Here is a 15473-nt window from a genome sequence, read left to right on the forward strand (position 1 = left end):
CGGGATATATAATTGCTCCCCGAGATTTGAAGGGCCTCAAATTCTCTTTTTGCAATATTTGCCATTTTCTCTTCAAAATAATAATACAGCATGTAATTAGAATAGAGAGTACAGAATAAAATATAAAACATTTATACTGTTTATATACTGATCTTGCTTTATGTACTGATCTTGTTCATGTATACTGATCTTGTTACATACACTGCAATTATCTAGAAAGCATTGGGAATTAAAATTTGTTTGAAAGTGATTATAATTTAAAAGGGAAGAAGAAGTAAAAATAGGGGAGAGAAGAAAGTAGGGGGGGCCGACGGAGAAAAGCCGGCCGAGTTGCCGATGGAGAAACTCGAAGGGGCCGGCGAAGTAGTGAGAAGGGCGTCGGAGAAGAGAAAAAAAAAGGGGCCCGACAGATCTTTACCAGGTTTTGTCAACGATCGCCGGGATAGGAGGGTCGCCGCGAAGACTTAGGAAAAGATGATGCTTGATAATTTAGATTTGGTGGAAAACTTCATTGTAATAATAATTTTATTGTTTTTGTTGTTTATTTTAAAAGTACTGGTAATATTAGCCTTAGTGGCTTTAGTACTGTCTGTTTTTTATGTATGCTTCTAAGAAAACCCTATGTATGGTTGATTGAAATTATGTAATAATAAAATGTATGGTTTGCCAGTATTATATTACCTGTCGAACTTTCCTGCATTCAGTGTTAGAAATGGATTCCACATATATAATATATATATTATATAAGCCAAAGAAAATTAAAATCATATGAGCAAATTCGTGCTGATAACGTGTTAAGAATATATATATGTTATAAATGTAAAGATAGTAATAAGAATAGACAGCCAGAGTATTTACCAAAAACCCAAAAACCCTGAAGAATTAAGTTCTTCTTCTTCTTTCTTCTTTTATTTCTCTCTTTTCTTTCTCTTCTCTATATCTTCCAAAGTATACAAAATGAGGGGGTATTAATAGGGTTACAAGAGTTGAATGAACGGCCAGGATCGATTCGATCCGACGGTCGAAAATACCCTGGTTGGTGGAATAGTAACAGTACTGACGGCTGCTACAGTACCGCATGGGCGGCTGCTACAGTAATATCTAGAAGTTGCTATAGTAATGCCGGCTGCTACAGTGAAATTGCTACAGTATGCATCCATTAAAAATATTTGTTTATAACATGTTTGACATATTATTTATAAGTTTTTTAATTGTAGGTTTATTTATACTGTTTCCTTTTATCAGTTATATGCAGATGTTTTTCCCCACAAAGTGGATATGTGACATTTTAATTTTAATAATTATTATAATAATACATCACAAGAGCAACATAAGTAGAATGCACGCAAATATAATAGCCCACTAAGTAAAATAAAGATCTAAAGGCCCACATATAACAAAAAAGTAATTCTTTCTAGAAAATGAGAGAGATTCATGGGAGCGCTTCAAGTTTAAACATTAATATATCGTTGACCGACGCTATCACTCATCCAACAAAGTCTACTCGTGTGGACCCCATCATCCTAATTAATTTTAAATTACTTTTAGTTAAATCTATCTACTTATTTATATTTTAAAAGGAGACCCTTATCTTATCCCAGCCTCCCGGATCTGATTTATCGTTCCGTAACACCCGAGCGAGGATCCTCAATATTTGTTTTGGTTTAAAAATTAAAGGAGAGTAGAAAACCGGAGGAAACCCTATCTCTTCTTGTGTCGTGTGGTGACCTTGGCGGCAGGCTCTTATATTTTGTTCATCGTTGAATTTTGTGACCAAAGATCCAAGGTAGGTGCTTGAATTTTATTGTGGTTGTGAGATCTTACTTATTCTCATCCTTAGTTTCCACCCTATAGACTACCTTAAGGAATTTGATATGTGTTCACCAACCTTTGTGTTTATTCATTCATTTATGCACATGCTTTATGTTTGTTAGGGCATCCTTCGAGTGCTTGATTTTGGATAATCTGATTTGGAGTCTTGGATTTGTGAGACATTTAGGTAAGTATCCACATATAAATTATACGATTTTTTTTTAAACTAGCTAAATTTGTGAAAACAAATATTTTATTTATTTATTTTGTGATAATTAGGTTTATGTTTATTATTCAAATATTGTTTATACTACTTTCGGAATTATTTTAATTTATTTAATATTCAAATTAATGAGATTCTTTCGAATCCCCACGTGTTGATTTAATTAAATTTCAAATTTTCAAATAATTCTTTTAAATCCTGATCCTTTTTACTTTTGAAATTTCATATACTGTATCATGAATGTTTAAAATTTCTAAATTTCGGATAATTGTTTAAATTTCTGAATTCAGGTGTTTAAAGTTCAGATTGTGTAATTATTGATTTATTTTGAATTTCAGGTATTTATTTAATTTTTGATTAAAGAATATTATTGTTTTTATTATCTATTCTTGTTTGTATTCCATTAAGCTGGGTGTATTTTGATATGACAAAAATTGGGATCATATTCATCGTAAATTCTTGTACTTTGCTTGTTTTTGAATTTTTGTTAGTTCATCGTTTTGTGAGCGAAAGTATTTTGACATAGAAACTAGTCCCCAAATAACTTTGCAATAACCCTATCGACATGGGTTAAACACTCGACCGTGTCGACACGTATTTTTGTTCTACAAACTATAGTTTCCCACCGCTTGCCGTCGGTGCGAATATCGGCCTTTGTTAATTTTGGCTCGGGTCACGAGGGTAAAAAAATATGACTTTTTGTTTTTGTCTCGGGTCACTGAGGGTAAATATATGAATTTTTGTGATTTGTTTTTGGGCAATAGTTGTTTGGGGGACCTATATGCTTAATTTTTTTGACATCTATGTTATGTGAATTAAACTTATGGTTGGTTTTTGCAAATCATTAAATTATGATTTTTTTGATAAGTGATCCCTATATTTTTTTAGTGGGTGCTTCTTGGTCATCGAGCTCATAAATTTTTTGTTGTTATTTTTTTCTTCGGATCGGGGAGTAGAGGTCGATGACGGATAGCTTAGAAAGGATCGTTGGGCACCGTCAATCTTCTTAGCATGTAATAAGTCCCGTTGTTGTGGGCATAGTTTTTTTATTTGATTAAATTTGTAAGAATCATGCAAAGACACTTAGTTATTTCTTTTAGTGTTGAACTCCATTCTTGTTTCAGCCTTTTGCTCTCTGTTAGACTTTTTTTGTCATTTGTTGAGAACGGGGTTTTGAGGCCTTACATGCCTCTCGGGCCTCAGCTTGGTGGGTGTGTGGCTGTTTGTCAGTGCACTGGGCCTGGGGAGCCAGGTTCGGGGCGTGACAACTCGTCTCACCTCTTATAAGATATTCAAACTCCATGATACTTTGACTATATTGAAGGACTTTTTAGTTTTTGTCTTTTTAGCTCAAAGCTACAAGCAAAAATAGACCAGACTTGCACAGAAATATTCTCAAATTTACATTGCAAAAGAGAAGTGAAAAAACAAGTGATTCATAGATTCAATATTTACATAACAAAGTACACAAGTGGCCATTGAAAACTTATTGCATCTTTTATTTGTAAGATTTTTTAGGGTGAGAATATTGTTATCTTGTGTTAGCCAAATAAAAGCCTTTCCTTTTCTTGGACATATACCTCTCCAGACGTTCTTGTTTGATTAATAACAAAAGGCTCCATCGAATAAGGAAATTACGAAAAAATTTTACTAAAAAAGGTACCGCCAGTAACATTGGGGATTCTACCAAGTACTATTTACCCGGGCCACAATTCGGATTAGTGTAGATTATTTTTAATAAATTCCTTTATCCAAAAATATCAAGATAATTTACCAAAAAAAAAAAATGAAGATAATTTCAACCAGCTAAAATCGGTGCCCAAATCCGTAGTGTGTCCGAAAGTTATCGGATTCGGATCCTTACTTTTTAAAACCCGATCCATTTAAATTCACCCCTTTTGTCTCTCTCCCCGCGTGCGACCCCGCTCTCGCGATCTCTCGGCGACATCGAGGGCTTTGATCTTTCTACAAACCGTCACCAGATTCCCGGCCCATCCCCTTCTCCGATCGGATCCGCCGCCGGTATGGCTCTCCTCGGGGCGGCCATCCCCAGCGAGGTGTGCTTCATGTCAAACCCTAATCTGTCCTCCTTTCTCCCTTCAGTTTTGCGTGAATTTCTCGTTTGGAGAAGTATTGTGCTTCTTAGGTTTTTCTAATCAATCTACTTGAATTTATTTCATTTATCGCTTATTTATGTAAAAAAAAAAAAAATTATTTGGAGTGTTCATTGCGTAGTAAACTAGTTCTAACTACGAGAGATCCAGTCTTTGGAGTTGATGAATTAGATGCCTTGTATTTTCTGCGGTTTTTCTTTGAGTCTAATGGTTTGACCTTGCAGGTTGGATTGCGGTTGTTACTTTGCCCATTTGGTAGTAACATTGTCATCAGAACTGCTTGGTGAGTTTTAATCTCATTTAGGTTGAATTAACTGTATGATACTGATCCATAGTCTTTCAATTGACTTGCTAATCCGATGGCTTCATAACATTTGCATGTCTTTAATGCAATTGATGCTGTTGGTTTTGATTTGAATTGTTTCCTAAATGAGATTCATCACCTGAATACTATTTCATGATTTTATTATGAATTTTTCATATTTTTTTGGTGCGTAGCTGCACGGTGGGGATTGGGCTGCCTGTATACTCAACTTTTAAGGCTATAGAGAACAGAGATTGCAGTGAACAGCATAAATGGCTTGTATATTGGGCAGGTTGTCTTAAATTTTTGTTTTGAAGTTTTCATAGCACCGCATTTGTTAATGCTATGTCATTTCATTGATGGAGGTTAAAGTTCCTTTTTTTTTGCATCAGGAATTCATCTATTAACATGCTCTTAATATTTTTTAACTTTGTTTTGTTCTTCAATATTTGTAGGATATGCAGCATGTCAATGGACATCTCTTTTTGTCACTTATGAACACACATCCTAGATTTTAGTTTCCTCAAGCTCCATAAATCTCTTATAAAAATGTTAAAATTTCAATATGTTTTTGCCGTTAAAACATTAGATCTGGATAACAATTGATTGTTATTAATGAATTAGTATGACTTATGGAATGATTAGAGGAACTTTTGCTTCTGAATGTTTATATGCCCAATACAGCACTGTTTTATGAGAAACTCTATATTATTTTTATTTGTTTATGTTATAGATGAATCATATACTTTTATTTTACACATGTGGTTGGATTGCTCTTGATTTTTTAAGCCTCTTTCAAAGGATCCCTTCTCAATACCAGTAGCCAAGCCCTAGCCAAACTGCTTTCCTTTTCTATGGCACAAATTTGTGGTTTAGCATGTTGCATACCCATTGGGTTTGTAGTTGAAGTATATTTCTTTGTTTTGGTTAAGTGCTTAATGGTCAAGTAATGGTGTGCATTAATGTTTTTACCTTGGTAGCGTCGAGTTATGGTATTCCTATGCTTGTGTAATTGGTCTTAATCCTTAGTTTCTTTGCCGGTTAAAATTTCTAATTTTTGCTGATATGTGCAGCTTATGGATCTTTCAGTCTTGCTGAGGTTTTTCTGGATAAATTTTTATGTTGGTATGTTTTTTTATCCAACATAAATACATAATTATTATTCCCAATTTATGTTGACATTCCAAATTTGGTTATGGTCACATTATATATTCACAGACGCACCACCAATACCCACCCCCAACAAAAAAGGATCCAGGCTTAAAGTCACTCAATGCTTATATTAAACTTTTATTTCTCTGAAACCCTTTGGTTGTATACCTGACTGCATCTATTTTCTATTTACTAAGAAATTGCTTGGCTTTTGAACTGCTAAAGATAAAGAAAGGGCTAAACTTTATGGACTATTGATTTGAAAGGGTCTTAAAACCTGCTGAATTTAATCATCCAAGATGCTAAAACTGTAGAACATATGGGATGCATTATGTGCACGATATATCTTCAGCTTTGCATTCCTCCAATTTCAAGCTATTATAGGAAGTGGTTTTAATTCAATTTTATAATTTTATCTAAGCAACCTGTGGGGATACTTTGCTTCTAAATTGAGTGATAATTTATTCTGAACCTCATAATTTCTTTTGTCTGCAGGTGCCCATTTTACTATCATATGAAGTTTGCCTTTCTTGTCTGGCTGCAACTACCAACCACTAATGTATGTAATGTAAAAGACCTTTATAAGAAACCTTCGATTCAAATATATAATTTTCTTTTTTAAACATATTATTTGGTCACTATCACTGTCGTAGCTAAAATAACAAATTCCCTCCGATGGTTTCATCTTTTTGAGAAAAATTAATTTAGATTCCAGCTGTAATGTGTCTGCTAGATACATAGCGCCTCATATAACTTTTGTGACTGATTATGTATAGTACATAAATAAAGAAATATTATGAAATTGGAGAACAGAGAGTACATTGACAATTAATGAATTCTTTCTCTTGTGCGCACCTCAGGCGCACACACCCCATGTGACACTCCTGGTTGTTTGCTTTATCAGGGATCAAGGATGATTTACAGAAGATATCTGCGTCCTTTTCTGTTGAGACATCAGGCTAGACTTGATCAGCTACTTGGTGCCACCTCCAATGAAATCGTATGTCTCTTCTCTTATCAACCTATTTTATGCTTGAATATTTTGAGGTTCTTCTGATCCTTAGTCATTTATAGGTCTCTTTTGCATGCAATGAAATAATAATGGGTTCTTGTTTAGAATAAGTGCTTTTCCATATAGTGAATAACTGTTTGGGCAGCAACTATGCAGAATTTCCTTTAAAAGGAAGAAATCTTATTCTTTAAGGTGGTCTATGGTGTCCTGCATCCTAATTTTGAAAGATGATTATTTGCTATGTTATAATATTATTACTGGACAGTTAGTTACTTGCGTGTTACTTTATCTATTCAATTTATACCTACCATACATAGTTGCTGAAATGTTTGTGAGATTTTGTACAAGAATTTCTGTGTGTTATCTGATGTTATCATATGCAAACCTTTACACAGGCCAAATTTGTTGTCACTCATCAGAATGAAATACAAGTTTTGAAGTCTGTGATTGAAAAGTGCGCCACAACAGGTATCAATTCTTCTGTTATGGTAATTTCTGACATTTGGAGACCATTTAGTGATTTTCATTAGCTTTCCTGCTAAAACACATTATCTTTTAAAGTACAATCATTGAGTACAATGACAAAACATTGAATTTTCTCTACAGATAGCTCATGTTTTTCATAAGTAATTTGCTATGATAGTTTCTTGCTGACTGCTACGTGGGTTCATAATTTCAATAAAAAAGTTACCTCAACAGGATTTTGGTTCATAGAACAATTGATAAGACCACTGGCACCTTGCTGTATGGACCAGAAACCTAATGGGTCTATTGTATGAATCATATCTAAGAACCAAATTCGTGACCATCCTATTGTTGTTTTGCTATATGTGATTGTACTTAAGATATAGTCTTGTTTCTGCAACAACACCTGAGTGTGGATGATTGACAAATAGCCTTTTTTTCTCTGGATGATCATATGGGGCCATGGTCTGGGAGTAATGAACTCCCCCCACTGCTTTTCTTGAAATTAGCTGGTGTACCTTACATGAACTGGTGATCAACAAGCAAAGAATTTATGATGGTTTTACAAGGTAGAATGAGATAACGGAGCCTTTGATTCATTAGGAAGAGCCCAATGTTGGATTGTGGGCATATTATGTATATTCTGTGTTGTCACCACATAGCCTTAGATTTTTCTGAAAAGGTTGTGTGTAACTGTTGAGTTTCATACTATGGTGCATGTTTGTTGTTGGGAAGCTTTTCTATAACCATCTGTCTCGAGTATGCCAACATTTTTAACATTGGTACTATACCCTATCACAACAACTTATCCTTTTTTTTTTTTAATGAATCAGCGAGTCAGATTGTGAAAGACATTATTCAACCAGGACAAACTGAGGGCCGAAATCTAAATGATGATCCCAACAACCCTGCACCCAATCGACTTCAGATCCAAAATGGTTCCAATGCACCCCAATCCACTAGTTCCCAAAGCCAAGACCAAGACCCAGATCCGGATTCTGACAATTGAACTTTCTATCGGCATAACTTCTTGTCAAGCAAAATCGATTTTTATTAGAAAAGCCTGCATAATTTATGTACATACGGATTCTCGCCTGTCCATATTTGTTGTATGAACGCAATGTGGGCATCTAGGTTGCTTGGATAAATCATTAAATCAAAGCTTTTAGCCAATTCTACTATTTAACTATATATACTATCTTTTGTCTTTCTATCCCATTTGAAGCAGCTGACCTGACCGGACGTTTTTGCTCTGGTGGTGCACCTGTTAGTCTCTGTTATGATTTGTTGATTTCTAATCTGAGCTTGCCTTGTAGGACTTGTGTAGGGTCCAAACAACTGTCAAGAACTTGAATTTGGTTTATTTACAGTGCAACAGCTTTGGTATTGTAATGTAAACTTTACATTTGTTTGGCTGATTGCCTTGCTTTGCTTTCAATAACTCATTATTATTCTTTTTGTCTTTGATATTTGAGTCAAAGATAAAGGTTGTTGTGGTCTCCTGTTCCTGATAACCTCTCTTACTCTAATCTTTTTCATATCTCGCTCTGTTGAATAATATTATCCTGTCCAGCGTTTTATAATTGCTTGTTGTTTCACCGAGGACAAAGAATGTACACAATGATGGATTGATCACGACTTGGGCATCTTTAGCTGTGGGCTTTGTCGACGTGCCAACAACTCCAAGAAGAGGAGTTGGTGAGTGATGCTTATCTTTTTCAAAGGCCATTTTATAGTAGTACGTTTCTTAAATTGAGGATACTGTACTGAATAAAAAAAACAACTTATTTTTTAAATTTGATCTAAAATTTTGGATTACATACCAAATGTTATCCATATACTTATAAATGTAAGTTTTTATGTGGTATGGCCAAATTCTTTGAGATGAGATTTGTAAATGATTGAGATAATTTTATATTTGTGCCCCCACTCGGCCACTCCCCCAATTAAATAAATTTTTAACTCTTTATTATATAGTTATTATTATTATTTCTCCCTCTTTTATTACATATTTTATAATAACATATTTTATAATAAATAATAAATAAGAAAAATATAATTTAGTTGATTTGATTATGTGGTAACTATTACAGTATTCAGACATAGGCTATGGTTTATTTTTTAACCTATTAATTTATTATATAATATTTAGATGGATGAATAATTATATTAAAAAAATATTTTTTTTGAAGTCATTAAATTAAGATAATTCAACAAATGAGAATAAATCACATTTCTGTTCTATTATAATACTATAAAATTGTCATGAGATCATTTTTTTTACATGTTTAATTTTATATTCAAGTTCTTGAGTTACTTTTAATTAAATTTTATATTCAAGTTCTTGAGTTACTTTTAATTAATTAATTAATTAATTAATTAATGGTTATGGCAGTTGACTGCCACATAGGAATAAAGTGGGCTCCACCTTAACATTTTCGTTTTTTTTTTTTAATTTTATTTTTTTTTATTTTGTAGATTCTCTCCGTTTCCAGATCTCCCGGTTTTTTCTTCTTTTTCTTTCTAAGTCTTCTGTCGCGCCGTCCTCCATTCCTCTTTCCCTTCACATACTAAAAGGCAGCGAGATATAGGGTTTAGGCTTCCCTCTCGCGACGATGGCTGCCAGGAGGGATGGCCCTCTGATGAGAGGCGCTGCGTCGACGCCTTCTCGCCGCTCCCGGCTTCTCGTGGCCATCGCCGTTGGCCTTCTCGTGGGCTGCGTCTGCGCCTACCTCTATCCCGATGGCCTCTTCCGCTCTTCTTCCTCTTCTCTCCATCAGACCATCGCCTCCATCAATTCTCTTCAGGTATTCTCCTTTTTCCTCTAAATTCAATGAATTTTTGGCGAAATACCTGTTCACGCCTCCAGATCTGTAGTTGCAATTCGTTTGTGCGTTTTTGTTTTCTATCCATTTTAATTATTCTTGAAAATTCATGTAGTAAATTTTGCCATTTTTTTGCTGATTATGATGAAGTTAATTTACTGTTATTTTTGTTGGAATTGATCAATGGAGTGGAGTGCTGTTTTCTGATAGAGTTTGGATTTTGGTAATTAAGAGGAAATTTAGCAATTTGCAGTAAAATTTTTTATCTGAATATCCAGCAGTAACATTGAAAATGATGACTGATATGCCTTGCGCTAAGATAAACCTGATAAACAAATAGAACAGTGATTCATATATAGATATGACTGAATTTTAATACACATCGACCTTCAGGGTTTGTTCTATTATTTTCTTAGGATGATTTCACCTTATGAATGGTTTTAGTTCTCTTTATCTTTTTATATTATAGTTTATTTCCTTAATTGATGTGACCATTCAGACCTTAATTGTTTTTCTGTTTATGTTTAAGGATAAATGATATGATGATTATGATGTTTTTTTTGTCTGTGACACTGTTGGTCTTGAAGTCTGAAATTGCTTTGTTAAGCATTTAGTTAATGGACAATGCTATTCTGGTTTTATTTTTTGTGAGCTTTAGGATAATTCAGTGCAATGTGAGTCTTCTGAGAGAGTAAATATGTTGAAGTCCGAGTTGGCGTCATTATCTGACAAGACCGCAGAACTTAAGAAGCAGGTCAGGGATCTAAATATGAAGCTTCAATTGACTGAACGAAAGAGAGATCAGGCCCAAGAGCAGTTTCTATCTTTGGGACCACAGGGCAAAGCAGGACCTTTTGGCACTGTCAAAGGTCTAAGGACAAATCCAACAGTACTTCCTGATGAATCTGTAAACCCAAGGTTGGCAAAGATACTGGAAGATATTGCTGTTCAGAAAGAGCTTATAGTTGCACTAGCCAATTCCAATGTAAAAGAAATGTTGGAGGTCTGGTTTGAAAATATCAAAAGAGTGGGCATTCGTAATTACCTAGTTGTAGCACTAGATGATAGCATTGAGCAATTCTGCAAATCAAAAGATGTTCCTGTTTACCGAAGAAATCCTGATCAAGATGTTGATTCCATTGGAAAGTTGGGAGGGAATCATGCTGTCTCGGGCTTGAAGTTCCGCATACTGAGAGAGTTTTTGCAGCTTGGTTACAGTGTTCTTCTCTCAGATGTTGACATAGTCTATTTACAAAACCCATTTGGTCATCTTTTCAGGGATTCTGATGTAGAATCCATGAGTGATGGTCACAATAACATGACAGCTTATGGTTATAATGATGTCTTCGACGAGCCTTCAATGGGGTGGGCAAGGTATGCTCATACAATGAGGATTTGGGTTTACAATTCCGGTTTTTTCTATATTAGACCCACAAGTCCGTCAATTGAACTTTTGGATCGAGTCGCAACTCGCCTCTCTACTCAGAAAAATGTATGGGACCAAGCGGTTTTCAATGAGGAGCTGTTTTTCCCCTCGCATCCCGGCTATGACGGCCTTCATGCTTCTAAAAGAACCATGGACATGTATCTCTTTATGAATAGCAAGGTTCTTTTCAAGACAGTGAGAAAAGATGCTAATCTTCGCAAGTTGAAGCCGGTAATCGTCCATGTTAATTACCATCCTGATAAGCTCCCAAGAATGAAAGCTGTTGTTGAATTCTATGTCAATGGAAAGCAAACTGCACTTGATCCTTTCCCTGATGGTTCAGAATGGTAGTTATCAGTTTCTACTGAACATTTGCAGTAGAATATGTTTGCCAGCTTATTAATTTGTATAAACTACTTGTTGATGAACTTCTTATTAGATTGGCAATCTGGTGTAACAGGCAAGCAAAATATTCATACAAATCACTGGAAACTAGAGGAAAAATTTACATCTTGGCGAACTTCTTTTATTGGAAAAAAGCTTCCATGCAAACTTGGTGAACTTTTATGGATGAGCTTCTAGCCATGTATTTATATTTTTATTTATATTTCCGCTCAAGCATCATTAGAAAGATCACTGAAACTAACATTGATTGTGGAAAACGCATGCATTTTTATCACTAGTACAGATCTTCAACATAATGCAATGTAAAGAACATAATTAAACTGAGATGTTATAGGTTAAGATTCAAGTATTTCTAAGAAAATTTAATTCAAATTGTAATTTAATAACTTTAATTTCCACTGACCCCTTCAATAGACATGCTTTTTTTTTTTTAAATATCTGATATTACAAGTGAACTCCTTGAATAAGAAAATTATGTTTGGTTTTATGTATTTTTGAAATTTACCCCAGCCCTTTTCATATTTATAAGTATGGTACCAGTGTTTTATAATTATAATTTTTTAGTTTTATTTTTTTAAAATATTTAAATTTACTAACAATACGCTAGGGACCTACATATATAATTTGTAGAATTATGATATTTTATTTTTCAAGTTTAGTCTCAATATTTATTATATTCAAATCATAAAATGTACTGTACTATTTTATTATCGATGAAAAAGTGCTATAAAATACCATTTTTAGATCTGTTTTTCATTTTAAAGTCACCCGAAAAATTATTACCACACCGTTATTATTCTGTCTTATTATTAGATTCTTTTAAGAAAATAAACTTATAAAATATTTCTTGATGCACGTAAATTTCACGTGATAACACTAGTTTTATCATTTAGTCCAACTTGGATATTTGGAAATTTGTTATGTTTTGAGGGACTAAATCAATAAATATCTCAAATTTCCTAAAAAATAAAAAAAATAAAAATTTCAAGAGCGCGAAAGGGAGGAAGAGGGGGATGCATCTATCTTTACTGCAGAGAGGACAGTGAGGAACAGAGCACCCCTTCTCTTTCTTCTCAAAAAGTTTGGGATTTGTGGTTCTTCTTTGATCTAGATTGTGTGGTATTCTCATCGATGGATGTGGGTTTGTGTCTTCCACAACGAAGTGAGAGCCTTTCATCAAGGGGGAAATGCTGGTATTTCCTTGTTTTCTCTATTTTCCTCTTGTTTGTTTTCCAAATTTGGTGGTGATTCATGTGTGGAATGCTGCCCGATTAGGGCTTTGTTCAGTGTTCCTTTGGTTTTTAGCTCTGATTTCTATGCATTGATGATGGTGTTCTTTGTTATCATGGGAATGTTGTTCCTTGATGATGTGGATTTATTTGGAAAATGATGCATTTTGAACTTCTCTTACCTGGCTATCATGGAGTGTTGTTCCTTAATGATATGGATTTATGTGGAAAATGATGCATTTTGAACTTCTCTTACTAGGGCTTATGCACAATGTTATTATTAGTAATTATTATTATTATTATTTTGTGACATTTTGTTTAGGTTTTAGAAATCGCAATGTGTGTGTTTTGACCTCGGGGAAGCTTATGTTTATAGGAACTACTTGCTTAGACTAAGTTCAGGCTGGGACCTGGGGTTGTGGGGATTCTTTTGGTGACAGAGTATGGTAAAACATTTCATTTGATTGCTAAAAGCTGTGACCATTTTTGGATTGATAGGTAATGGGGGACCAACTAGCTATGATTGGTAATGGTGGTTTGAGGTTTTGACTTAAGAGCAAAATGTTGTCATATAGTTTGGTAGATTATGAATTGTAATTTACATTTATCATGCCTCTTGTGGTGGTTTTTTTAGCTAAAGGCATATAGAGGCTACTAGTGGGCATTTTGAAGTTTACTTTAGTTTTTTGCCAATATTTTAATGCTATCCTTTTACTAAAAGTGATTCGTACTAACTGATTCACTTTTACGGTGCCTGAACATGGATTTCAAACTTTATCATCACACAGGTTTGGATGAATATCAATGTGCTTCTAAATTGGTACAACTTAGTCATGTTATCAGTCTTATCAACATTAAGTTAGCAGCTTGGTAAAGTATTTTATTAACTTACAACAGATCATGAATCATGGTTGTTGATCTGAGACTTGATAAATAATCTTTCTAACACTTGTACTTATTTTAATGTTGACCATATACTTCATCAAACTTTTATAATTTTCCGTTCTTCAGGTGCACTGTGCATTTTCCATCTGCTTGGAGCCATTCAGATTTACGTTTATTCCTCTTGAAAATGATTCCTGTTTCTCGAATTCGTAAGTTGTTCCATTCTGCCACTGGAGATAAAAGGCTTGACACTGTTTCATTGAAACAAGAGGTAAGAAAGCTCTTTACCTACTTGTCATACCTCCTCATGCAAGATACTTGAATATACCCTTTTCCTATAAGGATTTTAATGAGTTTCAAGCTTCGCTTAATGAAAGTGGTTTATGAAATTTATCAGAAAAAGAGACATTGCTATGGATGGGGGACCTATTTCAGGATGTTCTTTTTCATGCCAATGGATAAAGAAATGCTTTCAGGATGTTCTTTTTCATGCCAATGGATAAAGAAATGCTTTCAGGATGTTCTTTTTCATGCCAATGGATAAAGAAATGCATTATTTCTTGTATGATTTTATGCGCTGCTTTTATGTCTATAGTTTGTTATCATGCAGCTGTAGAAGGAGATGGGTTCTATTTCTATGATGATAACTGGTTCTATTCCCATTTTTTCATATACTAATTCTCAATTAATGTCTTGTTGTATAACATATTTTCTTCCATAAACCCTGCTTGATTAACTCGCAATATTCATCTATATTGACTTTGGCAACAATCTTTATCGATAGTATCATGTCCAAGAACCCATAAGTAAATGCTTGAAACCATAATTCCTCTTAATCTTGAAGAAGCGATTTCCTGTATGAGGATAGTTGATGTCTACAGGACTTACATATAAATAATACAGTTGTGACAAACAAGAAGTCTTTGGTGAACTTTGACTCAACAGGAACATTATCTAACATTGATCATACATTGATGACTTTCCTCTGTCTTATCACATTGCATTTTAGATTTAGCCAGCCTTTAGTTTTACCAGTAAATTCTATGATCATAAATGTTCCTTGATTAAATTATAATGATTCCCTAGTTTGAATGATCCATTTTTATGAAATGATTCTCACTCTAGCATTGCTCAGAACCATTCTTTGATGGTGTTTTGCACTCTAGACCTTTCCATGTAGCTCTTCATATTCGATGATTCCCAGAGGGTGGCCCTCTCTAAAAATCTTTTTTTTTTTTCTGGGTTCCAAACTTTTGTTCGGGATAGCTCCAGTAGGAAGTTGACACATTGATGTGGAATCATTTGGGCCACTCTCAAGTGAAAGAACAGAAGGTAGACAATCATGCGAGGGATTAATTGGCTGACATGAACACGAAGTTAAGCAATCAAAGTGTGAAAACACATGGAACTAGAAATACATTGATCAAAGTTTTCCCTTTAACTTATTTCTGCTGTTTCTTTTGCTGCTGATGAAAGCAGTTAGTAGTTACCATTTTACATGACCTGTTATTGAGAATATAAGGTTTAAGGAATTTTTAGCCATGGAGGAATCGTCTATTAATTTCATATCTTATCAGAAAGGAAGATGATGAGGGTGAGGATTGATTGCCATCAGTCAAGA

The 15473-nt window shown here is 34.3% G+C and overlaps 3 protein-coding genes across 7 annotated transcripts; all 3 read left to right on the top strand.

The window, feature by feature from the left end:
* The first annotated feature begins 3945 nt into the window (after positions 1-3945).
* LOC120249436 (HVA22-like protein k) lies at positions 3946-9679 on the top strand. 5 transcript variants are annotated; one of them, XR_005532838.1, is made up of 9 exons: positions 3946-4092; positions 4374-4432; positions 4648-4745; positions 5527-5578; positions 6101-6164; positions 6510-6605; positions 7013-7085; positions 8686-8780; positions 9561-9679. XR_005532838.1 is itself a non-coding variant. In XM_039257944.1 (8 exons), the coding sequence occupies exons 1-8, from the start codon at positions 4060-4062 to the stop codon at positions 8712-8714; spliced, it is 504 nt and encodes a 167-aa protein (XP_039113878.1). In that variant the 5' UTR covers positions 3946-4059; the 3' UTR covers positions 8715-8949. The 5 variants fall into 5 exon arrangements, 3 of the variants coding, with proteins under 3 accessions (XP_039113878.1, XP_039113879.1, XP_039113877.1); XR_005532839.1 differs by having other exon boundaries at positions 8693-8780; XM_039257944.1 differs by lacking the exon at positions 9561-9679 and having other exon boundaries at positions 8686-8949.
* Positions 9600-11900, top strand: LOC120249435 (arabinosyltransferase RRA3-like). The gene is made up of 2 exons (XM_039257942.1): positions 9600-9889; positions 10566-11900. The coding sequence occupies exons 1-2, from the start codon at positions 9698-9700 to the stop codon at positions 11682-11684; spliced, it is 1311 nt and encodes a 436-aa protein (XP_039113876.1). The 5' UTR covers positions 9600-9697; the 3' UTR covers positions 11685-11900.
* Positions 11901-12781: 881 nt separating this feature from the next.
* On the top strand, positions 12782-14522 carry LOC120250600. The gene is made up of 3 exons (XM_039259425.1): positions 12782-12931; positions 13979-14123; positions 14250-14522. Exons 1-3 carry the CDS (start codon positions 12870-12872, stop codon positions 14394-14396), a joined length of 354 nt encoding a protein of 117 aa, XP_039115359.1. The 5' UTR covers positions 12782-12869; the 3' UTR covers positions 14397-14522.
* Positions 14523-15473: the final 951 nt, after the last annotated feature.

This window comes from Dioscorea cayenensis, chromosome 19 (assembly GCF_009730915.1).
Source record: "Dioscorea cayenensis subsp. rotundata cultivar TDr96_F1 chromosome 19, TDr96_F1_v2_PseudoChromosome.rev07_lg8_w22 25.fasta, whole genome shotgun sequence".
Taxonomy (NCBI): domain Eukaryota; kingdom Viridiplantae; phylum Streptophyta; class Magnoliopsida; order Dioscoreales; family Dioscoreaceae; genus Dioscorea; species Dioscorea cayenensis.

Excerpts from the sequence above, each read along its gene's own strand:
- LOC120249436 (XM_039257943.1), top strand. The coding sequence starts at position 4,060 with ATGGCTCTCCTCGGGGCGGCCATCCCCAGCGAG. Across the intron at positions 4,093-4,373 it reads GGGCGGCCATCCCCAGCGAG|GTTGGATTGCGGTTGTTACT; the intron begins GTGTGCTTCATG and ends TTGACCTTGCAG. Across the intron at positions 7,086-7,915 it reads TGAAAAGTGCGCCACAACAG|CGAGTCAGATTGTGAAAGAC; the intron begins GTATCAATTCTT and ends TTAATGAATCAG.
- LOC120249435 (XM_039257942.1), top strand. The coding sequence starts at position 9,698 with ATGGCTGCCAGGAGGGATGGCCCTCTGATGAGAGGCGCTGCGTCGACG. Across the intron at positions 9,890-10,565 it reads CCTCCATCAATTCTCTTCAG|GATAATTCAGTGCAATGTGA; the intron begins GTATTCTCCTTT and ends TGTGAGCTTTAG.
- LOC120250600 (XM_039259425.1), top strand. The coding sequence starts at position 12,870 with ATGGATGTGGGTTTGTGTCTTCCACAACGAAGTGAGAGCCTTTCATCA. Across the intron at positions 12,932-13,978 it reads TCATCAAGGGGGAAATGCTG|GTGCACTGTGCATTTTCCAT; the intron begins GTATTTCCTTGT and ends TCCGTTCTTCAG. Across the intron at positions 14,124-14,249 it reads CTGTTTCATTGAAACAAGAG|AAAAAGAGACATTGCTATGG; the intron begins GTAAGAAAGCTC and ends GAAATTTATCAG.